This window comes from Diplotaxodon limnothrissa, linkage group LG1 (assembly GCF_057381915.1).
Source record: "Diplotaxodon limnothrissa isolate DT_005_m linkage group LG1, D_limnothrissa_male_GT1.1, whole genome shotgun sequence".
In the NCBI taxonomy this organism is placed as follows: domain Eukaryota; kingdom Metazoa; phylum Chordata; class Actinopteri; order Cichliformes; family Cichlidae; genus Diplotaxodon; species Diplotaxodon limnothrissa.
This window is the reverse complement of record NC_140596.1, coordinates 16,214,668-16,239,202: the sequence shown is the minus strand read 5'-3', so window position 1 is coordinate 16,239,202 and position 24,535 is coordinate 16,214,668. Positions and strand designations below refer to the sequence as shown.

The 24,535-nt window shown below is 38.5% G+C and overlaps 2 protein-coding genes across 2 annotated transcripts in view; both read left to right on the top strand.

Annotated features, from left to right (window-relative positions):
- Positions 1 to 2,558, top strand: part of tspan15 (tetraspanin 15) — a 40,204-nt gene extending 37,646 nt beyond the window's left edge. The window contains exon 8 of the mRNA XM_085353746.1: positions 2,349 to 2,558. Coding sequence (XP_085209872.1) covers positions 2,349 to 2,489 — 141 coding nt within the window. The 3' untranslated portion in view covers positions 2,490 to 2,558. The remainder of the gene's footprint in view (positions 1 to 2,348) is intronic.
- A 15,847-nt stretch (positions 2,559 to 18,405) lies between these two features.
- Positions 18,406 to 24,535, top strand: part of LOC146639591 (uncharacterized) — a 7,477-nt gene continuing 1,347 nt past the window's right edge. Inside the window, exon 1 of the mRNA XM_085353734.1 lies at positions 18,406 to 18,590. Within this exon, the coding sequence (XP_085209860.1) occupies positions 18,425 to 18,590 (166 nt within the window). The 5' untranslated portion in view covers positions 18,406 to 18,424. The remainder of the gene's footprint in view (positions 18,591 to 24,535) is intronic.

Genomic DNA, 24,535 nt, shown 5'->3' with positions numbered 1-24,535 from the left:
TAATACTGGACCCAGGACTGAACCTTGTGGAACCACACAGGTTAGGGAGATAATGTTAGAGGTGGCCAAACAGAGAGATTTCATGCAAGGTTGTACAGTTTTTCAGTTGACCTTTTTGTGATAGGTGTGGCTGCAGTGATGTGTCATTTGTACTTCAGATTTTGAGAACGCAAACTTGTATTTGCTTCTGTATTTACCAAAACAGCTTGCAGAGACTTATAGAGTGTACCTTTTTAGAGCTCAGTGGAATAATAATAATAATGGATTGGATTTATATAGCGCTTTTCAAGGCACCCAAAGCGCTTTACAATACCACTATTCATTCACACACTGGTGGAGGCAGCTACAGTTGTAGCCACAGCTGCCCTGGGGCAGACTGACAGAAGCGAGGCTGCCATATCGCGCCATCGGCCCCTCTGGCCAACACCAGTAGGCAAGTAGGGTAAAGTGTCTTGCCCAAGGACACAACAACCAGGACAGAGAGCCCAGGGATCGAACCGGCGACCTTCTGGTTACAGATGCGATTCCCAACCCCCTGAGCCACGGTCGCCCCGAATAAATCATCCAAAACCCAGATTAGCAAATGGAATAAAATGGAAATTGCTTCACCCCTTAGGCACATCTGACAGCTCCACAGCCTTAGGAGAGATAAAATCAGCTGTGCAGTTACTTGCTGGTCCAATTTATTTAGATTTGCTTGGACCAAACAGGCCATAATAAAAACACAAAAATTAACTTTTATTTTAAAATATTCTGTCTGAATTTAAAATGGACCAAAGATTTTCTTTTTAAATCAGACTTTTGTTCTTTTCCAGCATTAAAAGAACAAATGCACACTATTCATTCACTCTGCACACCTTATACTCCTTCATCCTTCCCTTTTCTTGAACCAGATTCATTTGGTAGTGTGGATGTAACAGCACAGATGCTGTTTTTCATTACTTTGCCATTTCTACCCTCATAAATCCCATTTTCAATCATACATTTAATAATCCACACACTCTGGCAGCTATGAATATATGAATGTAGGCTGTGCTGGACTTTAATAAGCATGTTGAACTTCACTGAGCTGTGCAGAAGGTGTCAGTCGTCTGGTTCATTACACAAGTGCTTCTCTTTTGCTCTTTGTCACACATCCTGATTTCTCAGGTGATGCCCAACATTTAATCTGGTGTCCCACTCTGTCAGATATTTGAGGTTACTTACGAATGTTTAGTTCCAAGTGGAAAATTTCATCTAACTCAACAGAAATCTCTATATAGCAGGACAAGTCATTTTCATCTCAGCTTCCAGTTTAGATTCCAATTGTGTGTATTTCTGGACGTGTGGTTAGTGTAGGTCTAATTAATAAAAAATAATAAAATAAATATTAAGCAAGTTTTATTCAAGACATATTAAAATGGAAAAAAAAATACACAAAGTGTATTTTTTGGCTGTGAACAATCCAAAAATGTGTATGTGATTAAAAGTACCTTTGTTCCTCTCATTTCTATGATTCACTGAGATTATTCTGACAAATTTCACAATCATGAAAAAGCAAATGGAACAAATACCAGCTCTAAATATAAATAAATAGATTAAAGTATTGCTGATATGTGTGCTTTTGTTATCTGAGATGTGAGCTTAATTTCTGGGATGCGTTTGCAGAGTAAGTAGAAAAGATTTTTTTGGTGAAGGCTGTGCAGATACTTGTCAGCTATTCCTCAAAACTGCATTAGGCACAAACTTAAACGAGTCAAAAAGAAAAGTCAGAAATGAAAATTAGAAAGCCCTTCCTCTTCTTCTTGCGTAATCTTTTTCTAAGTCATTACCATAAGACAAGCACAGATATTATACATAAAAGCCTTTTAGAGGGGTTATCTCTTGCATGGACTTTCTTGGCATTCACAGACCTGTATTTAATAATTAGCTGATTTCTTTCAGGCCTGAAAAACAAAAAACAAAGCTGGGAGGAGGTACAGGTGTCTAGTTTGCTAGTTCTCGTTTGGGAAACAGAAGCAGAGAGATTTCGCACTCAATTTCGTTGTGTGGACAGATGTGGCAGTAGTAGTCGCGTGCCCTTATTGCAGACTGTATCTCTGTATCTCTGCAAAGACAAACTCAGAAGCATACAAAGCAGCCTGATGTTGCTTCAGGTGATCTTTCAAAGGATGTCCAGTTTATCTAAACACACATTTCCTTTGTTCCTTCCGCCTCACATCTCTTCTTTTAATCTCTTTCTCATATCTTACATTAGGGAGGCTTAGATACAAGGTAAAGACACAAATGAGACTGATGAGAAGCAGCCACAGTCACCTTTCTTCCACCATGCTTATTAAGATTCTCTCTCTCTCATTCCCTCTGTCTAGTTCTTCGGTGTGCTAGTCACCCGGATATATATCACTCGTGTTGAAGACATAAGTGATCAGTATGCTGAACCCACCGAAGATGCACGACGTCAGAAAGGTCGCTTGGACAAATGGTTCAAATGTATGCCAGAATGGGACTGACAGAAAACTGCAAGTAGCGAAGAGATCTGATATTCAATTGTGCTTTTTTTTTTCTTTTTCTTTTTTTCAGCGTCCACTGTTTTACTTACTTTTAACAACTTTGTTGAAATACAGTGTACTAATGGTGGAAAATACTCGTTTAGATATGAGCTTTTAACTGCAATGTGCCTAACATGGTCTCAGGGATAAAGACAAAATACAAAACAACCACTTTTGTTTCTTTCTTTTATGTGAAATGAGTCTTTTCCAGTGCAACACACAATCACAGTTTGTGGCGTTGCCTTAATTTTGATACTTTTCTGCCCCTGTTTCTTCTGTTGATTAAACCATTGCTTGACCTTTCTAAATAATCAATGCTGAATTGGTATTGAAGTGCTGGTATGCATAAAAATGGTCTAAAATGACTTTTTTTGTTTGTTGCTTAAAAACAGCTGGTCAGTTTACCTTATTTGTATCTCCTGATGTGTCCAGGACAAGTGTTACCTATGATGCTCAGATGTATTACAGATATTTTATTAAAGCAAAAAAAACCTTTATTATGAAATACAATTTTGTCAGTGGGAACAGAAAAAAAAATATGAATCTTAGTAAAGTGGCAATGCCATAATCTCAGGGTGCCTATAAGCAGCAACCTTGTCTTTTAGAATATTGCCACTGCATGCCAGTTTGAATACTGCTGTTAGTAGACTTGCATGTAGTATGTATCCTACTCCTTATTTGTGTAGTGGTTGACAATCAGCACAGTACAACTGTCTTTAGTCAAACAATTATGCAGTGGAAATGACGATTTGTGATTGACATGTTAGTCATGATTGCATGTTTTCAAGCTGCCTTTTCACAGAATAGTGAAGTTATAAAAGCAGCACTTTAGATCTGCCGTGGCCAAAGCTGCGGACGTGGCACAAATTTTGTTTCCTGTAATTTGCCGCTTGACTTTTTTTATTTAGCTTTTTTTTTTTACATGTTTCTGTGATCTAATGAAGAACAATTTGGGGTGTTTCATAATTTTCAAAGACTTTTATTGGCAAATAAATCAGATTTATGTAAACAGTGCCTGTTTGCAGTGTTGACCCTTCGTCGTAACACCTCCCTCTGGCATGCTGAATATCAGTTTCTGAGTTCATGAGTATGCGTCTGATCACTCTGCGAAACAGTATACGATCACTGTGAACTGCCAAAATTGAAGCAGTAAATTGTATGAAGAAAAAAAATTGCGCCACTGCCAACAACAAAAAACCACATGATGCCTAACAACAGGTTCAAAGGGAACAATACAGAGATATTTCCCACTGACTATTGTTGTGTGGAAAGATGTAACAGGAGTAGTAGTGTGGCCTTGTTATTTAGACAGAGCATCATTACAGCAGAGCTATAAGTGTAACTCACTCGGTAATGAGTGTGGGTGTAGAAGTATACAACGTGAGGTATAGCGACGTTTATTTACCACTAATTACCAGCAGTAAATCAGTCACAGAGTTCTTCCTGAACATGGTGAAATGCTTGGAAGTATAGTCGCAAAATGTCTGTACAACACTACCATTAGTTCCCAGAACCTCAAACTTCACAAGCTATGGAAAGCTGACTGGTAACCACACTCCCCCCATATATTGCTAATATGCTAACCACATAATAATAATAATGGATTGGATTCATATAGCACTTTTCAAGGCACCCAAAGTGCTTTACAATGCCACTATTCATTCACACACTGGTGGAGGCAAGCTACGGTTGTAGCCACAGCTGCCCTGGGGCAGACTGACAGAAGCGAGGCTGCCATATCGCGCCATCGGCCCCTCTGGCCAACACCAGTAGGCGGTAGGGTAAAGTGTCTTGCCCAAGGACACAACGACCAGGACAGAGAGCCCGGGGATCGAACCGGCGACCTTCCGGTTACATAGTGCACATTGGATTCAAACTCATACCTTCGGTGACTACCTCCCTACTACTTGTCAAAGTGACGTCACCGAACATAATGCAACACCATTGGTTATTTCTCAAGTTAGCACGACGGTTCAGTGGTTTGCACTATTGCCTCACAACAAGAGGGTCCTGGGTTTTCCACAGGACCTCTAGTTTCTACACTGGGACACTCTCTTGCAACATAAAGCTCAAAACCTAAAGTGTTTCACATACTTAAAGTAAAATAACGGTTAAAAAAACAGATTGGTCTAAATGAATTAACATTGTAGAGAAGCAGATATTGCTTTACAATATATTACAGCTTATCGTCATTGTGGTTTTACTATTGACGTTTATATATGCACTTGTTATGACCTAACTGAACAATGTGAATTTATTGTACTGTTGAACTTCTTGCGTCTGACGTAACATCAAACCAGAGACCGAAGTTGGGTTTATTTTTTTGTTTGGTTTTTTTTGGGGGGGGGTTTTGTTTGTTTTTCTTCCTTTGTCAGATGTACACATTATTATCTTTAATTTGTATCTATTCCTGTAATATATTATACTGCAGCTACATCATGGCTAAAGCACATTTGCAATCGTTTCAGGTTCCACTCAGTTCTTGCCTTTAATTATTCGACCAAGGTTTACAGAATATTGCAGTGGTCCAGAAAAATTTTTGTTTATTTATTTTTTTGTTGCAAATTACATATTTTATTAATTAGGTGTTGGTTGAGCTTGCGCATTTGTAACTACTGGCTGGTGTATGTACTCTGTTGTATGGGGGTTTTATTATGTGTTACAGTTATTTTATACTCTTTACTGTGAGGATGCGTTTAGAGAGAATCAGTTTCAATATAAAGCGACAACAGCTTCTAGCATTAAGGAAATTATTTTTTTATGATTTGATGCATTTAAAAATGAAAACTATTTTTAGTTACATGGATTTAATTACATGAATGTCACTCAATGTGCTTCGTTTGTCTGCTTCGTTAAACTAACGGTGCTAAGGGAACTATTTTGGCTAATTAGTTTGTCACAACTACATTTTTTTGGAAATTTGATTGAAACTGTAATGTAAGTTAAATAAAAATATATTGACCCAGTTCACCGTCCATGTGATATAACAATATATATGGGTAGTTCTGTTATTTTCATATTCATTATTTGTCACTGGTTGTATAAATATGTACAAAGGTGGTCTCAGCTCCAAAGTTTATACAGTGTTGGAAAGACTGCACAACATAATTTGAAAGTATGTTTTTGAAATGCTTTGTTGGGTTTAGGTTGGAAAATAAAATGATTAAAATATTTTAAGAGTCCTGTTGTTTGTCTTTTAGTGGACTGTATTTAAGGAACAAACCACAAAAGCAACTCAATCACCAAACATCTCCCCAAGTCTACACCCTTTCCTAAAAATTGTCACCTCTGGCTTAAACATTAAAACCGCTTTAAAATTATAGTACTCAATAGGTCGTCCTGTGAAGGTATTTCGGGTGATGCTGTATAAATGATTGTTGATATCATACTGTGTATTTTCTAGGCCAGGCTTCATCCTGAGTTTACAGCTGTGTGTAAATTTTTCATGTTGAAGTATGTGAGCATCTACAGACAAAGACGGAACAGATGAAAAATGTAAAAGTTCCTGAATTATTTCCATAAAAGTCTCCAAACAGAGCCAGTTCTTGTAATAATTCAAGCTGTCACATTCAGCTCCACTGTTACAAACCGTCACTAATGCTTACATGTAAAATGCCCAAGAATGGTCCGTATAACAGGACATTCATACCAAAACATACGAGACAACATAAGAATATTTTATTAGATTCGCATTGGAGAAAGAAACCTACTCGTTGAATTGTTTGTTTGGTTTAAACATAATATCAAAATAAGTAAACACATTTATCAAAGACTCAGGCTGAGTGACAAAAATCTTTGTTGTGTTAAAAACAATATGTTGCAATAGTAACATTTTACAGTATATTTAGGCTAAAACAGTGACCAAAATTTGTGGCACTGAAAACCTCTAAAATTGAAAGATTAGTTTAGAGTCAGTTTATTTCTAATTTTACTTTTTACATTACCAAACAGTGCTATACTAGAAGCTTCTCAAACACAAGCACCATGTGTACATGACGTCTCTTCTGTTTTACACATTAGAAGAGTTTATGTGAAAAGAGCAGGAATGTCCACAGAGGCTTGGTGTTTATCTGTTGTACGATCTTTCTTCCTCCTGCTCCTGCTGCTCCACAGACTTCCTGCTGAATCGAACCCATTAATATTTTACTTCGACCACCACTCAGGACCAGAAAGTTATTTTGTTTTATCACAGAAAGAAGACACTTTGGGGAATGATCTGAAAGCAATGGCCATGTTCCACTCACCAAAACGATATAAATAATCATAGCAATACACTCAGACTCTGGCTCAATTTTAAAGCAAGTACTGTAAGCTGTCCATGACACAAAATTAAAAGATGATCACAGCTATTCATCTCCTTGAGAGCAGTCATGTGGTTACCCCCAGACCACTATGAAATTGAGCTGTTATAGAAATACAACCTTAGGCAGAAATTTAGGGACAAAGGATACTAGATCCTCTTTTTCAGGGAAAAATAAAGTTAACCTTTTCAAGACAGCATTGTAAATATACCTATAATATCTCATAATATAATATACACTCACACCAATTCATCTTGTGGTAATTATATTTGTAAAACAATACATTTTCAATTAATTCATTTTGTTAGCTGCACCATAACACAGTTTATGATCTTGTATTTCAGTGCAGCAGTCGTATTATGTTGTCTTCTAATGCATGACTGTCGAGAAATGGCCAAAAAAAAAGAAAATCGCCCAATAAATTTCTTTAATCTTTTCTAAACTTTTACTTGAACTTCAAAGAAAAAAAACTGAAGTGAAGGAAAGACATTAAGAAGAATTCATAATGATTACTGGTGCGCTCAGAGAGTCTGACTGCACTTAACACTGGCCTCCTTAATATTGTTCTTGAATTAGGTCTCAAACGGCAATGTCCCGAAAATGTGGTAAGCTCATCTTAATTGCTTCAGTTCAGTAAAAGAGAACAACTGGTGAACAATATTACTTCAGCTGCAAGATTAAATTCCAGAGGGAATAAATTGTCTATAAAAGGAAATAAAATGCTTGTCACATTGAAATTAGTTGCGTATCCTTGGCCACTCATGCTTTCTCTTCATAGACAGATGAGCAAGTGTAACTAATGCCTTTATTAAGGCTTTCTGTGACAGAAGAAAAATTAATTATGATCATCCTAAGGCAGCAGCACCTAAATTGAGGATATAATTAATGCAAACTGAATTATGGTAAACCTTAAATTGACTCTGATCAGTTTTATGTAGCTCATAATCCTTCTTTAGATTAGCTACGCAAGAAGCAGTTTTTATAACAGTAGCAAAATGTTCAAAGTTCACCTGTGGGTTTAACAGCCTGCCGCTAAAGGTTCAAAATATATCAGCAGGATATGGCAGAAAATATCTCTTATCTGACTGACTGTTTTCGCGAACGAGTGTTACTTTGAACTCTGGGACGGCGTTATCGGCTTTCCTTTTATAAAGGATGGTCCGGTGTGTAATAAAGGAAGCACTGAAGCACCTTTCCTAGGGATTTAAAGAATTCAAACAGCTCTTGTTATGACTGCCACACAGATACTCCACAGAATCCCTTCACTCTGTTAGGAACCTTGCTAAAACCATAGGACTACAGCCTGTGTTTATCCAGACAGGGGGCCTGTCCACAACTACAACCATTGTTGTATTTGCTTAAGATAGAATTTCACAATTTCCCAAGCACCCACTGCCTGAGAGTGGTTACTTGATATAGTGAGATAGTTGAGATAGTCACATATTTCTTCCGGCAAGCTTCCAGCCGAGTAGTTTGTCCTTGACAATTAGTCATGAACCATCTTGCCTCATCTGCAGGCAAATTTAGGAGGGCAAACCTCTCTTGGTGTGGGAGTCATCTTGTGAGCTTATGGTTTTACATCATGAGAGAAAAAGTATGTGTATCTCCCTCTCAGTCTGGCTTTCTGTCTCCCCCTTGACTTTCACCTCTCCTCTTCAGCTGTTTACACCAAAACAAGCAGACAGCTGTACAGACAGCAGAGTGATTGGTCTGTCAGGCACACGGCATGTCTTATATGACCATAAGTGAAAGGGTTACAGAAGCAAACAGTATATGCTTTAAATCAGACTCTTCGCTGGTTTTAAAGTTTGTTTATAGTTCCTCTGAGGATGTAGGCTGTCTGCATGTCTGCTGCTTCTGTCTCTTTGTGGAATCCAAATCTCAGCGATGTTCAGGACTCAGTGGGGGTCACACCATCTGTTGCAGCATTCAGTCACATTAGTTGTCGCTGAAGATGGTTCTTTACAACAATGACATTTGCTTACGAGCAACAGATAATTACTGGCACTGGGGTGAATTCAACCTGAAAAGTGTTTGTTTGTCAGGGCAGTTTACCGTTAACACTTCAGATATTTTATGTGCACCCTCCTGAGAGGTTTATACTCTTTTATTTTTTTATTTCATTTTAGAGTCATTTTAAGAACAAAAATTTCTGTATATTTGAAAAAAGCAAATATGCATAAAAATAAAACGAACTATACTCATAAACCGCCTGATGACATTGCAGAACAAGTTTCAGCCAGCAGCTGTCAGTTGACCTTTTACCTGTTATCAGACAGAAAATATATATAAGATATGTAGAGTCATGTGACAAAGAAGTACCCTCAGATAACCTTCACCAAATGTAATTTTACTATGTGTCATTATTTATTAAACAAAAATTAAACCAAAATGCAGACGCAGTGCACGCCAGCTTTCTCTTCACCCTGACATGAAGAAGACGATGGATGGATGGTTTTGTCAGACATGAAGCTGTGTACCAAACCTTTCAACTTTGGCCTTTTCTGTCCGAGGGACATTTTCCCCGAAGTCTTGTGGTTTGTTCAGAATGTTTTTGTTCGCAAACTTTGCAAACCTGCTGCTATGTTATTTTTATAGAGAAGAGACTCTCTTGGCAACTTTTCCAAACAAGCTATACTTGTTTAGTCTGTTTTTTAATGGTACTGTCATGAACTTTAACATTTGACACTCTAAATGAAGCCTGTATGTCTGAGATGTAGCTCTCGGGTGTTCTGCATTTTCTCTCTGCATTACTCATTCTGACCTCGGGGTGAATTTCCTGGCAATATTGAATGTTTTCCATTTGTGAATATTCCTTCTGATTGTAGAATGATGGACTTTGATTAGCAGCACCTGGTTGCTATTTACCCTCTTAATTTCTGTGAAAGCAATAGGAGTATACTGCTTCTGCATTAAATACATATAATGAAACACTGTAACAAATTATGGTGACAAAATACTTTCAGAGTCAGTGGAAGCACATCACATTCGACATGGTAAAAATCCCATTGCTGAGTAATCTATATTCAATGTAAGATCAAGATAACCGTGTGTTGGCTAGTCTCATGTTTTAAAAGTTCAATTAGCGATTATTTTTAATTAACATTAAAAAAAATTCTAATTTATTTAGCTAATAAGAAACCATAGCATTTCTTTCTAAAGCAAAGACAGGGAGATACACATATAAGAGTGCAATCAATAGTGTGTGATTTATCATTGAGATCTATAGCTCTAAAATTACTTTGTTACTTATAAAGAAAGAGAAATCATTGTGCAGTCAGTTTATTGGCAGACTCATAAAGATCGCAGAGATGCTGTATATTCACTCTTCCATTGCAATTATTTATACACAGGTGCTTTCTCCCACACACTGACACTATGTCCCAGTATGCAGCAATGTGTGGGAGTGAGCTGGCCTATTAGTGTTGTAGATAGCCCTGTGTCTGGACTGATGCTGACATTTAGCCCTGACCCATGTAAGAAAGTAATCTAATTATTTTTGTGGGAGCAGTGAACATTTTTTCTCTTTGCATACTTAAACAGTTAAACTGTAGCTTGCCAATGATACACATTGTTCCTGTTTATATCGTTAGTTAGCTCAACTTGTTTGTGTCGACATACCACATCAGAGACACGTCTAATGGGCTGTGGCCACGGATGTATACTTGACATGCGTATACTTCTCTCTCTGTGACTATTACAACAAATTAGCTAATTACTCTTCAGAGCAGACATGATTTGTCTGATCTGAAGCTGGCATTTAGCACTGACAGCGACACTCAATAAACTAACAACAGAAATAGATGAAAAGCAGCAACCACTACAGGATCCCCTGAGAGTACTGCAACAGATGTAATGAAAGATGCATTCATCTAAATAACTTTAAATAAATTATATTATAAGTGTTATTTCAAACTTGTCAGAGGAATAAACAACTGCTTTTACTTATGAGGGTACATTTGCAGTCAGCACTTCTTCTATGCATAATTAAAATGGTCTATCAGTAAAGGAAACTGAATGTGTGTATAGGCAGAAGGGGATTTTGGTAGTGTCCCACATTAGCAGATCGGGTCCAGATCGGGTCATAAACCAGTGTACTTCTGTCGAGAGGCATTTCATTCTTCCCTATATTATCATTAGTCGTACAGCTGGAGCATCTCTATACATAAAAGTTTAAAACGTTGTAAATAAAAACAATATTCAGAATGCAGACATTGAAATGTTACTTCCTTTAAATCCTACGTGCTTATGTTTGTCATAAATTTTAGGTAAAGAGTCCTAAACACAGACTTACAGAGAGGCAGATGTAGACATTTGTGATACAAAGAAAGCCCACAATACTTCATGAACAGACAGAAAATACAGAGAGACAATGGGAGATACAGAGACTAAGGGTTACAAAAGGACCTCCTAGCTACTAATCCTACCCACTTTTCCTCGAGGACAAAGGAAAACTGGGTTGGAGAATTGCTGAGGACTTGAGAATTGAGAATTGAAAAAGCCCTACTCTAGTCTCCTTAAAAATGTGACACTGGATTTCTGACGTTTTGAAACTATAATATGCAGAAGATGGACTACAAAACAAGCATCTTACTTCACCACAACGTGTTCTAACCCTGTTGTTTTATGGAGCTCATGTAAATGAGAACAGCCCGTGAAAAATATCCCTTTGTTACAAAGGTTGTCATTTTAAAGAAGAGGGAACATTTAGTACCAGAGTTACTAATGTCTTCAGCAATTTAAACCCTTCTTTTAATGTTAAAAGGCTTCAGGATTTACTAAAGAGGCACAGTGTCAGTTTTATGACCAGGAGTATTTTTGTTGCTGGTTTTATATGTATTTGTAAGAGTTTCACTTTCAGAAGGAGAATAAATGAGTCACAAATGTCAATTAAAAAGCCTGATTTTTTTGGTGTTAATTTGTAAATTGGACAAATTAACACCAAAAAAGCAAATTTTTTGCCTGCTGTGGTTGTGATAGTTACTACTAGGAGACAGTCACTGTCAGTGTTTTCATTACTTTGTAAGTTATTTAGTAGTGCCATAATCAAATCATTAATTACAATACTTTTTTAGCCTCTGCCCCACACGTTCATTTGTGCCCACACTAAAAGTTGATCGGGCATCAACACACAGAAGCTCCTACTGTGGCAGCTCTGCAAATTTTCTACTGATTTTGTTTTAGTAACTGCTGAGTATAACAATTAGTTTCAGCAGAAATGTCAAATACACAGTGTCCAATCAAAGGCACAACACAACAAGAACTGGATTGGCCCCCAAACCCCCCAGATCCCAGTCCAATCAAACATCTGTGGCATGTACCAAAACAACCATGGAGGCCTCAAACACCCCACAGGACCCTGAAGATCTGCTGCCAGTTGGAATGCCAGAGACTACAGGAGGCCCTCAGTTGTACTGCATCCACGCCCTGATTGGTCCAAGCTGTTTTGGCAGCACAAGGTGACCCTACACAACATTAGGCACTGGGTTTTAATGTTGTGACTGATCTCTGTAACATCATATTCACTGTGCATTTGATTTGTCAAATAAAAGACAAGTTTTCAAGAACATATAACATTTTCTGTTCAAGTGTTTTGGTTGAGGTTACTTTATGTGCAGTATAAGGATGTGATAGAGAGCAGCTTGAATTAGACACCATACGTAACAAACAAGACAATCATCAACATATCAGTATCAAGCAATATAATAAACAGCCTTTAATGCCTATACAGAGATTATCGAGCCTGTCTTGTAAAAGCAAATATGTTTGGCACAGCAGTGCATTCAGACCATAATTCTGACTGCAAAAGCTGCCTAACAAAACAGGCTAGTTTCTTCAAAAATAAAACTAAGGTGAAAAAAGAAGCCTTTTTGAATGGCCATATATGGAGCAGGTGGAAAAGTAGTGTTTATATATTGTGCTTCCTTTACACCACCTGAAATCTTTCAGAGTCAGCTGCGGGGGGTTGAAGGGGAAATGAAAAAGTTTAATTTGTCACTCAGTTTCTTTTTGACGTTTTTTCCTTTGTTTCATGATTCTCTGCTAGTTTTACTTTTGAATGTTTGATCTAAAGGTTTTCTTGGAGTCTTTTGTGTTCTGGTTTCATACTTTCTTGTAAGCATTCGTTGGTTTAAGTCTGGTTTATGAATCCCTGGTTTTTCCAGTATAATCTCTTTGTTTGTTTATCTTTCTGCCTCCCCCGTCATTTCCTCTTCAGTCATGTCCTGTTCATATGTCTCACTCCTGATATGAGTATTTGTTACATCCTTTTTTATTTTGATAGTTCCTTGTCCTGTGCGTGTTCTGTTCAGTTTTGCATCCCTGGCTCTTTAGTCTGATAAGTTTCACCTGTTGCCTGTTCTTTCGTCAACCTGTGTGTATATATCGTCTTAGTCTCTCTTTATCTTTCGTCATGTTCCTCATCAAGTTGTGTATCTCATGTTTGTTCCACGGTCTCTTGTTAGAGCCTCGTAAGTTCCTAGTTTCTGCCTGGCCTGAGTTGTTCTGTATTATGTATTTTCTCTGACTTAGTTCAGCAACAAAGCCGCTTTTGAGTTTTATCGTGTGAGTTTGAGTCCTGTATCTGGGTCCTATCTTCCTGCCACAGATTCAGGTCGAAATCTGGCTAACATGTATTAATCTTTTTTTGACACAAAAAACATTACTTTAAACTAATTTTATTTATTAAAATCAATAACATATTGAATAGAGTTTTATATAATATTGCACAAACATACAACATTATCGACGATCGCTGAGCGTGACCTGCTACAGCTCCCCAAAAGCTCCCCTCCCTTTTAAAGACGCCACTTATTTCTGCCGCTCTGTGCTTGCAAGACAGTAATCGAATATATGATAATCTAATGAAGTAAATACGTCATGCACCTGCTCCAAGCAGGCACGGGCCGGGTAGAGTTGGATCACTTTTTTCCCTTAATAAATAAAATCGTAAAAGTATGGCCACAAGGTCTCCTAATCAAATCTCCATTATTATATGGTCCAAAATGAAACAAATTTTGCTAAAACTCTACACACTTGGTTTGGAGATGGTTTTAAAGTCAGGTTTTTTAAAATATGGTAAATAGACTGGTACTTTAATGGTACTTTTCTACACTGTTTAAACACTCAAAGCACTGACACAATACATTACAAATATCTCTAATATATAAATATATTACACAAATTTGAATATAGATACAGCTGAAATTGAGATGCCCTGCTTATCATCCTGACTTTTTTCCATTTTTTATTCATCCATATCCATCTGTGACTGTGATGATTTCACACTTGACTTGGCAAACAAATAGATTATGATGTCCTATCACTTTCTTGCAGCACGTCTTATAATGTTGTCCTCAAATTGAACCTGGACTTAGTTTTGCACGCAAATAAGTAATTCCTGATACAATCTTTAACTCATTCTTTCCTTTTTTACAGGGAGTCAGTCTATGTGTGTTCTTTCCTTTTTATACTCACAGCTGCAATTAGTTTTAATTTTGGAAAATAAACCTTTGTTCGGCAAATCACAGCTTCACGGCTCATTTTCTTCATTGCTTTCTGACTGGATGCGAATGATGATGGCAAACTTTTCTTTCGGAACCTTCTAATTAACAGTTATTCAATTTGTGCACTGGAGTTCTACCTGTGAAAATCCAGACTTTAAAACACCAAAGCTATATCTGCTGCGAATGAGCCATGAGTGACTGTGCACATGAAAAACCTTAATGATTAATATGCAGAACATGATTGAAAGATCAATTCAGTCAGGGGATTCAGGTGCCTTGTCTAATGAGTCTGCTGAAGAGCAATTATATCTCTGTCTTTGCCTCTGTCTCTTTTTCCTTCTTTAATTCTTTAAGTTTGGCTCTGACCTTTATAAATAAACACTACAGACGAATCGGTGGGGTGAGTGGGTCAGATTGTGTGTATATGCAATAAAAATATTTTTGTGACTGTGGTCATTGTCCATCACAGAGATATAACTCCTCTGAACATATCAAAGAAGTTGCAGGTCGCACAGTTGTTGCTGTGCAGAAATGCCATGTCAAGACACAACATATATAATCTAGGGGAAAAAAACGTTACAAATTTGTACCCTGTAGTTGATATTCTTTTTGAGCTCGTAAGTTAAACTGAAAACCTGCAGAAAATCAAGTAATAGTGATTGCTGTGACTTTAAAAAGGGATGAAAGTCTTTCTATTAAGTCAGGCTAACTACCAGGTTACCACAGTAATTTGCTTTAGCTGCCATGAGTGCTGCCATCGAGTTACCTGCAACTAAAACTTGTCAAATAATTTATTATATAGAATTTACCTTGAGCTAGTTTTCGTATATGGTAATGTGACAACCTAATATTTTAAAAAATAATCACAGTTTCTTACTAAACACTACAACTGTGTCGCACTTTTAGAGACAATACTGTAAAGAAGTCTTGAGCCATTTTTCAGTTCTTTATATTTCTTGTATGTTTAATAAAGTGGTCTTGAGCTATAGTTCTCCAGGCTTTCTGAGGTCTTTAAGAGTTTTTTCTTTGGACATTGGCTGCTTTTTCACTCATTTTCTCCACTGTACTTGTACCGGATCATTGTCAGAGGATTTTCTTTTTGTTTAAGCCATTTAACACTGACCTAACTAAAGGGATAAACCAGTGAGTTGCCCATACATAACAGACAATTTGTATGGAGGAAGTCAGGAGAGGGATACAACAGCGACTCTCTAGAGTCATCTGTAAAACACAACGAAAGCTCTGTGAGTCAGTGGTGCTGGAAATCTTGTCAAAACTGATGGAATTATAAGTTGTCCTTCAAAACACCTGGATAACGTTTCCTGAAAACTACAGCTGCTGTATAGAATAATCGAAGAATAATTGAAGGAACTGTGACATGAACTCCTGAACTAAGCTGAAATAAATAAATTAAACAAAGATGTCACACCATCTGTGCCTGGTTCAGGATTGCCTGAAGTAGAAACTGTATTCAGAGATCACTGAATCATGCTTGATGCTCTTATACTACTTTTTGTGAGAGGTGAGTTTCCAGGACGATGAGCTGATGAGATAGAAATTAAAGAAACACTGAAATATGATCTTTGTTTTGTGTGTTATTTCTAAAGAGCCCTTTTGTAAGTGGTTAAGGTTTATTACAGTGTAAACACATGGGACAAAAGGACTGTATGTCCTTGATATGTTTACAATCCCACACGGGTTTTAAAAGACAAATGAGGACTTGTAAATTCCAGCTGTGTCTGATATCTGACCACTCAGACTTGGTGCTAGAACTGTGGCTTAAAAATGGATTTTAATGTCACATTGGCATCTGGCTTGGGTAGATCGAAGTGTGCAGTCTTTGCAGGCTGAGCTCTGGCACATAAAATTTAGATGGTGCCTGGTCTCTGCTCGGCTGTGTGTGGCCCCCCACTGGTATGTTATTGTCTGAGCGTGCTGAAATGGTGTGTTCTAAGCCTCAAGTCTAAACAGACGATATATAGTAGTGGTATTTCTGGCATTTTAAAAAGGTTTGGCAGCTTAGGGACACAATGGGGAGAGAAACAGGAAACATATGATATACAATATAGAATAGGAATTATTGTGAAATAAAGATCCTTGATTACAAATGAAAAAAGTCTGTAAAGTATATTTTAAAGAAATCGTATTCTTGTTTTTTGGAGGATAAGGCAGTTGTATAGTTTAGAATAAAAGTACATACAGTGATTCAAGATTGGGGTTAAATGATACAGATTTATTTTCGTTTGCAGGAGAAATGAAGACAAATGGAAGATAAGATCTAACAAAACAGTGTTTCTCAACTTATGCTCTCTGAATTTTTTCCACGATATGTCTGAAAAAATGCGATAAATCAGCCGTTTGTGGCTACAACGTTGCCCAAGGTAAACCATCTGTTGCTTTGTGTGTGTTGCTGACTGGGAGCTTTATTTGGATATCTGCTGCCATCTCATGGTGGACAACTGCAAGAGGAAATCTGGTTAATTACTCGGGCAGGGCGAAATTAACCAGCTGGGGGAAAAAAGTTTGAGAACTCTTTGGATTTAATGGAGATTTTTGATTTGAAAAAGAAATTAAACCTAATTGAAGTAATAAGGGGGGAAATTAACTTTTCATGTCTTTTTTGAATATGTAATCACTCTAAAACAGGATATTTACGAGTTTTAATTCAGGAGATAATCCTGGGTGTGCAGGGTGTAGAGATGTACCTACAGAGAAAAGCATACAAACATTGGTTAGTGATTTGAGCAAGACTGGTGCTTATGTAGCAGCTTTCTACTCAGTTGCTACTGCAGATCTCATTCATGTAATCTTGCATATTCATTCAGCACTTTTATCTATACCTAAGTGCTTTCCAACATTTGCACCTGCACTTACATGGACGCTTTGGGAGCAACCTGGGATTCAGTATCTTGCTGGAAGATATTCAGCGTGCCAACCGGAGGAGTCAGTTGATCCACAAATCATCCAATCAGTAGGCAGCCCACTGTACCACCTGAGCCGCAGCTGCCCCAGTTTTGTTGGCTTGATCGTGACAGCATTCAAAGGCCTTAGGTGAAGCATTTTAAAGATGCCAAAATAGAGCACTGGACATGACAACAGCAAGAGTGAAAGTGAAGTTTTAGAAGATGGGAGTGAGAGCTGTGTGGTCTAGAGACTGCGGCATTGACGAAGAGACGGGAAGCTGTGATGAGATGTTAAGAAGAGCTTTTCACTGGGACTGACCAGGATGGAAAAGAGTAAATCAAAGGGAAACTTTAGCTGAGATGGTTTGAGCAAGTGCAGAGAATCGATAATGGATATATTGGATATATCCTGGCTGAGCATGGAGCTGCCAGCCAGGAGGAAAATAGGAAGATCGCAGAGAAGATTTATGGATGTAAGGGAAGGAGAACACGCAGAGGGTTGAGACGACAGGGGTCGGGTGAGATTAAGGAAGGTGATCTGACCTTGCAACCCCTAAAAGAACAGCAAAAAGAAGAACTTTCTCTCTTTCTTTTTAACTTTCCTCTTGATGGGCAGGGGGAGAATTAGAGACCTCTGATATGTAGGCAGCCTGAAATCAAACAGCACTGAAATAGGTGATCAATACAAACATGTACGTCATTTTTTTTCTTTCTTGACCAGTAGGTGGCAATAAAGCTCTATCATGGAAATATGATCGTATTACAGTGTGCCTCGGCAATCCTTTGTTGCCATGTCCTTCTATAAACGTGAATTCGCTTTTACAGCGTGCCATTTGTATTTGCTGCAGACAGCTTCACTGGGCAACTTCAGCATATTTATGTCCTTGAAAGTTCGTATTGCATGATTTAAACTTTTGTTTGTCCGTTTCATGAACATTGTTTTATAGTATAATACAGTCCTATACAATAAAACACACAGTTAATTTTATGGTATATTTGTGATTTGCAAATTACGAAAAGATACGATGATTGTGAGTGATCACGTGGATGTGGTTACACTTGTGTTCAGAAAGTCATTTTAATGTTGACAGTTCTTGGTTTTCTCGCGATATCTGGCAACCCAAAAGCAGCCTTTCACCCCTGAGCTCGTCCAAAAACAGACTAGAGGACTCTTATCGCCCGCAGAAATGTTCAAAACAGAGAAACTAAGAGCTGTGGTCAATGAACGACTGCAGGCGGCTGCCGAGGAAATATTCAACCTCTTTGAAGAAGCTGTAAGAGACTATGAGAAGGAAGTGCTCTGTTCAAAGCAGGAGGTCGAGCAACAACGGCGAAGCCTGGCCGGGTGGAAAGGTAACGGCAGGACAACCCTGAAGCTGCATGGACACTTTGTAGCATCTGTTAAGCTCAGCCAGTGTTCAGTCTTAGGAAACATCTAGTAAACAGTTTACAGAAGCCAGCAAATAGCGCCATTTTGCATCCCTGAAAGAGGGAGGGGGATGCAAAATGGCTGTCAAATGAATAAAAATGAACCACAAGAGGATTTCCTGCATATCTTAACCAAGATTTAGGTTTAAATTTCAGCGCTTTTCATCTCTCGGCTTCCTTGTTTAAAATAATTTGTGTGGTAGCTAGCTTAAAGAATGGAAAAATGAAAAAAAATAAGCTTTTTCTTTTTTTCATTTTTAAAGATATTATTATGAAATGAACCTGTTCCAAGTCCAGAATATGCTTCACGATAGTGTTCGGTGCTTGGAGACAGCTGATTAGTAGCCACTCTTTTTCCTATAGTGCTCATTGGTTCATTAATTAAACAAATAGTGACTGTACAGAGTAATATCTGGTCATATTATAGTTTCAAACCTCAGTATCAAAAAGGAATTTGACTGTTTTAAGCCTGGTTTATGTATCTGCATCTTTACAGCTGGGCTCACCTGTCAATTAAAGTGCCACATCAACAACAGAGTATCTTAATAATCTAAAGACAGAATCCACCGTACCAACAGTAGGCTATTTATAGCATCTTTATATACTAGCACAGGTAAAGGATTTGGTCTCTATAGCCAGTTTACCCCTTCAGAACATTCACTACTGTCATGGACTTTTGATAACTCATCTATTTAGTAGGGGTGCAACGATACACAAAATTCACGGTTCGGTTCGGTTCGATACTTTGGTGTCACGGTTCGATATTTTTTCGATACAAAAAAATGTTCATGCCTTTTTAATTTGTCATTTATTAAAATTATAAATATATATTTTAACTCAAAAGTACAGTTTTTAAATTTAATGTTGCTGAAACAAAAGTAATTTAAAAAATAAATATCTCTCAGGGCTCTCAAAATTTCAAAATCCCTGGTAGCCCTTCGGACAGGGACTCTTCTGTTTTTGGTAGCCCAAAATAAATGTAAGTAGCCCGAATAAAAAAGAGAGCAATTTTTTGATTGATGTTTTGTTTCCTGTTTTGTTTCCTTTACAATATTATACATTAAAGTATAATATTGTAAAGGAAACAAAACATTAATCAAAAAATTGTTGAAAAACAAATTACAACATTGTATAAAAATTACAATCATCAACTCAAATACTTGGTTCTAATTGAACAGAAACTTGTAAGAACTGTGTAGGACATGAATCAGTCTGTGTCAGATCCTGAATTTGAAATTTCCACTGAAGTCACAGGTAAGAGACAAGTGGAACCAAGATCTAGGCCATTTGCTTTTTGAAGTTTGCAAAGACTGCTAAATTTTGCCAGTGGTAGTTCACTCTTTGCAACATAGTACGCTGTTCTAAACAGATTTTTCAGGTTTATTTTTAGTATGGTATTTGCAATTGGTGTTTGTTCTGGGAAAGATATTGCAGACTGAGCAATAATGCATTTCTTGCATTTCTCATGGGTTCTAATGGGGGCCTTTCTTAAAATGACTGGTCCCAGTAACAAAGGCGCTTGTCGACTCAGAAATCGAGAGAAAACCAACAACACACCCGGCAGAACATTGTTATTTACATGCACATAAGTGGTCCGCATGTGCGCATTCGCTGTCAAAATAAAAGACGCGCACCAGATAAGAAGTTGCAACGCGCGTTTGTGTCCATATAAAAAGCACTGTTTTTGTCCGCTAGAGTGGAATTTTCACGGCACATTCCGCACCACATCTCTGTGCGTTCATCATTTGTTTGAAGCCAGCTCACCTCCTGCAAACACTTTTCCGAGAATACGCGCTTCTTTTGTGGTTCGGACTCCTGACATTTCTTTGGAGGTGGAGGAACACCAAAGTAGTTGCTTAAAGGAGCTTCTTCGACATCTTTAAGAGTTTTAAACAAATGTCTGTCCTCCTCCAGAAAATCTTATGTATGCAAACACGCGTTGCAACTTCATATCTTGTGCGCGTTTTTTGTTTTTGTTTTTTTTTTTGACTGCGAATGCGCACCTGCGGACCACTTATGTGCAGCCCCGGTTATATAGCTCGTCATATTGCAGCCACAGAAATTCTTTTGTCCATGAAACCATAAAGCTGCACTTTCTTTTTGCCTTAGTCTGATTTGTCATAACTTTTCCGTTTTGTGGTAAGCTTTTCTTTGGCTGTCACTTCTTCACCCTGACCTGTCTTATTTGGCTCAGCAGAACTAAAATATATATCCTGCTGCTTTTACACACACACACACACACACACACACACACACACACACACACACACACATAACGGTCAGCGATTCTCTGCGCGATCAACCTCTCATATGTTTAAGCTTGCTGCGGGAGATTTCACTTGTCATGTTTGCATAGTAAGCTAACGATTGATAAGACGATGTCAGAGGAATTGGTGCGCAAATTATCATCACTCACCAATCAGTGCTGTCGCTCTCTATACACAGTTCGCGCGATTGCAAAGTGAAACAAGTGAAAGCAAAAAACAAGCGCAAATTCAAACGCGATTTCAATATGTCACATATTGACAGTGACTCACCGATGCCAATGACATAATTACCCAGCTACATTTCCGAAAGAATGCAAAAGCATTGACATATATTTTTCCTTCCTACAATAGCCCGACGGGCAGGGCAGAGATAGATTTTGGTAGCCCGACTGGAAAAATCGCTAGCCCCGGGACGTCGGGCTAGCGATTTTGCAAGCCCTGTATCTGATTGAGGAATCACTCATCTTTGGAAAAGAGAGTTTATTACAGAGAAATTGCTCTTTCCAAAATAAAAGCTATACTATCCGCTTCTTCTGGGCTATATTCTCAGCAGCATATTGTAGCGGGTCAGGGCTGTTCGGGGTTCTGTTTGTACAGTTATGTTTTGTTTATGTTGCCATAGTGACGGGTGACGCCCTCTCGCTGCGACGGTGTGTCCTTCCGGGGTCAGAGGGCGCCCTGTGTGTTGTTGTTGTTGTTGCTGTGCGGTTGCCGCGCTGAGCAGTTAGCTAGCGGCAGTGTTCTTCTGCAGATGTCAATAAACGGCTGTGCTCCCTGGCTAGCTCACGGGAAGCAAGACCAAACGACACCTCCGTCTCTTCCTTGTCTGAGCTCGCCACAATATTAAACATATCAGGTCCCCATAAGGAGAATCATGTGCTAACGGCTATCTAAATGACTCGGGTAAAGTTTGTAGCATGCATGCTTGTTGTTTTTGTCTGCTTCCACTTGTCTTTGCACTAGGATGATGTCGGTGTAAATGTGCAGTCATATTCATGTGTTCCCACTAGTGCTGTCAGCGTTAATCTCGTTGAAATGACGTTAACGCCACAACACGGCAAATCTCCGTTAACAAGCTACCCCTGATCGCCCCGTGCGTGGGGCTAGACGGCTAACACGTTAATGAGCTAACTGCACTAACACACTACTTCCCACCCATGTAATTGAGCATTGCGTGGCACATCCAACATACTGTTTTACTTTAGTCCATGACGCGCTTACCTTCAGGGTCATACGTCACATGAAAACCAAAATAATTCCAAACGCCAGATCTGAATGAGGGTGGGGGAGGTTCAATTTGCCATGTTGCAAGGAGAGTTTAACTTCTGTCTCGCTAGCTTGCCCTGCGCTCTTCCTTCTGACGATGCTGTCTGTGTTGAACGCTCAGTGGATCTGCGCTCGACAGTGCAACCTAGGCGGAGTAGTCGAACGCAGATTCACTGAGCGCTCAACACAGACAGCATGGTCAGAAGGAAAGTTGATAAAATAAATTACAAATTTTGTATTGTTCGATACATATGCGTACCGAACCGAAAGCACTGTATCGAACGGTTCAATATCGATACGAATATCGTTGCACCCCTACTATTTAGATATTATGGAGGCTAAAATGGAGGAGTGACAGGTGTGCAAACAGACCTGAACCAAACCTGTGATTGTGTTTATGCTGATCGTGCCTTTTGCAGCATTTTTTTGGAATTATATATATCCTGCTGTGAGGTAAAGGCTGTCAACAATGTTTAATGGTCTTTAATTTAGTGCTGAAAAGCAGACTTTAGTGTCTTTGTATTGCATCCATACATTTTATGGATTCAGCTTGCTAACCAACTATGCTTTGCGTTAGTTGTTAACTTAGTACTCTGCCCTCTACTCTAAATAGTTTCATGCCTGGCTCCAAAAAAATCAACATGGTGGGGACACAAAAGTTCCCAGCTTCAATTGTCTCTAACTTAAGATGTCAGCTGAGGTTGGAGACAGTTTCTGAAATTGGGACAGAGCCCCATAGCTGTTTAGGAAAGAGTCATCTTCAAGTCTCAGCTCCTTCTCTGTGGCTCTGACTGTGTGAAAGACCTGCGTCTCCCTGCTCAGAGCCTCCAGCTTCTTTTTCATCATTCTCCTCTTATGCCCCACTGCTTCCCTGAGTGCAGCCAGCTTGGCATCTTCCTCTGTTTGGAACCGGTGAGGCTTTTTAAACTGCTTCTCGGTGTGGTGTGGTGTATTATTCTGAGGATCTGTTGAAGAGACACAGTGGCTGCTGATGGTTCAGGCAGAAGAGTCATGAGTTTTTCAGACTTTAGAGGGCCAGCAGTGCTAGCAGTCTAAGCCCAGGCGCCCACACCCTAATCTCTCCAGCCACAGCCTCTGACTGTTATGTAGGGATACAGAGGCATCCCCATGAAAGCCAAAAAACCTAATCTTTCCAGTGTGTTGTGGGTCTACCCCTTTGGTGCAGAGGAGCAGTTTCTCACAGGGATTATACTTTCCACCCCTGCGAGTAAACTCCAGCCCCAGTGACGTAAGCTTCGTCATTATGTAGTTAGCCCCAGAGTCCAAGGAACCAACCAGTGACTTATCTCACTCTACACCACAACAGCCAGATACATCATCACATTCATCATCATCATCAGTGCAGAAACCGTTCCAACCACCAGAGTTATTACAGTCCTGTATTTTCTAATTAGTTGTAATTTTTATTCTAATTTTGAGGTTTTTTAAGTCAGTTTCCAGAAGTTTCGTTTTTAATAGTTTAAAAATGTTCAGTTTTAGTTTAGATTTTTTAGTTTCAGTGTTAGTTTTGTTCTTTTTTTATTATTATTGTATGGAGGGCATATGTCACAGGCAGGATTTAGGAAAATCAGGACATGTATTATAATAAAAACGCAGAACTTTTTGGAAGTAGTTGACTCTTAGGTCAGGTGCCACAGTCTCAAATCTAAACCACAGCTTTGTGCGCTCTCTGAAGTGATTGTTCAGTTTTTCACCTCTCTGCTGATCAAGCACCACATTCTCAGTTTCTCAGCTTTGCTAGTCGGCCAGACTCTGAGTCCTGGTGGTTCAAAGCTTTTTCATTCACATTTAACATGTTTTTGTGCTCTTTTACTTAAGCTGTTTAGCTGGTATGTATGTTGTATACTTATATTGACAATAAATAAATAGTGAAATATGGAAGAATTGAAATGATTTTCCCAATAAACATTTTGCAAAGAACAATGTAATCCGATTGGTTCAGGAAGCCTCAGATAGAGAAAACTTCCAGTGAAACACAAGGACCTGTTTCCACCTTTCATCTTCACTACTGCATCCAAAACAATGAAACGTGACCCAGAAACCTGTAGTTCTAACACTGTAAAATAAAAACCTAATTGCAGTTTTGATATCACTGCATTTGAAAGTTTATTTACGGTATTTTTGTTTTATCCGAGCTTCATAATAAAGCAGAGTCTTTGCTTTCATATCAAAAACAAGAAATCATCAAGAGAATAAGTTCCAGTGCATCTGTTATTGTTTTATGCAAAAGAAGTAGTAAGATGTCTTTTTCAACAGCAGACTACACGTCATAATTTAAAAATTAAAAATCTGAGATTTGTATTGTAGAGCTTTCTG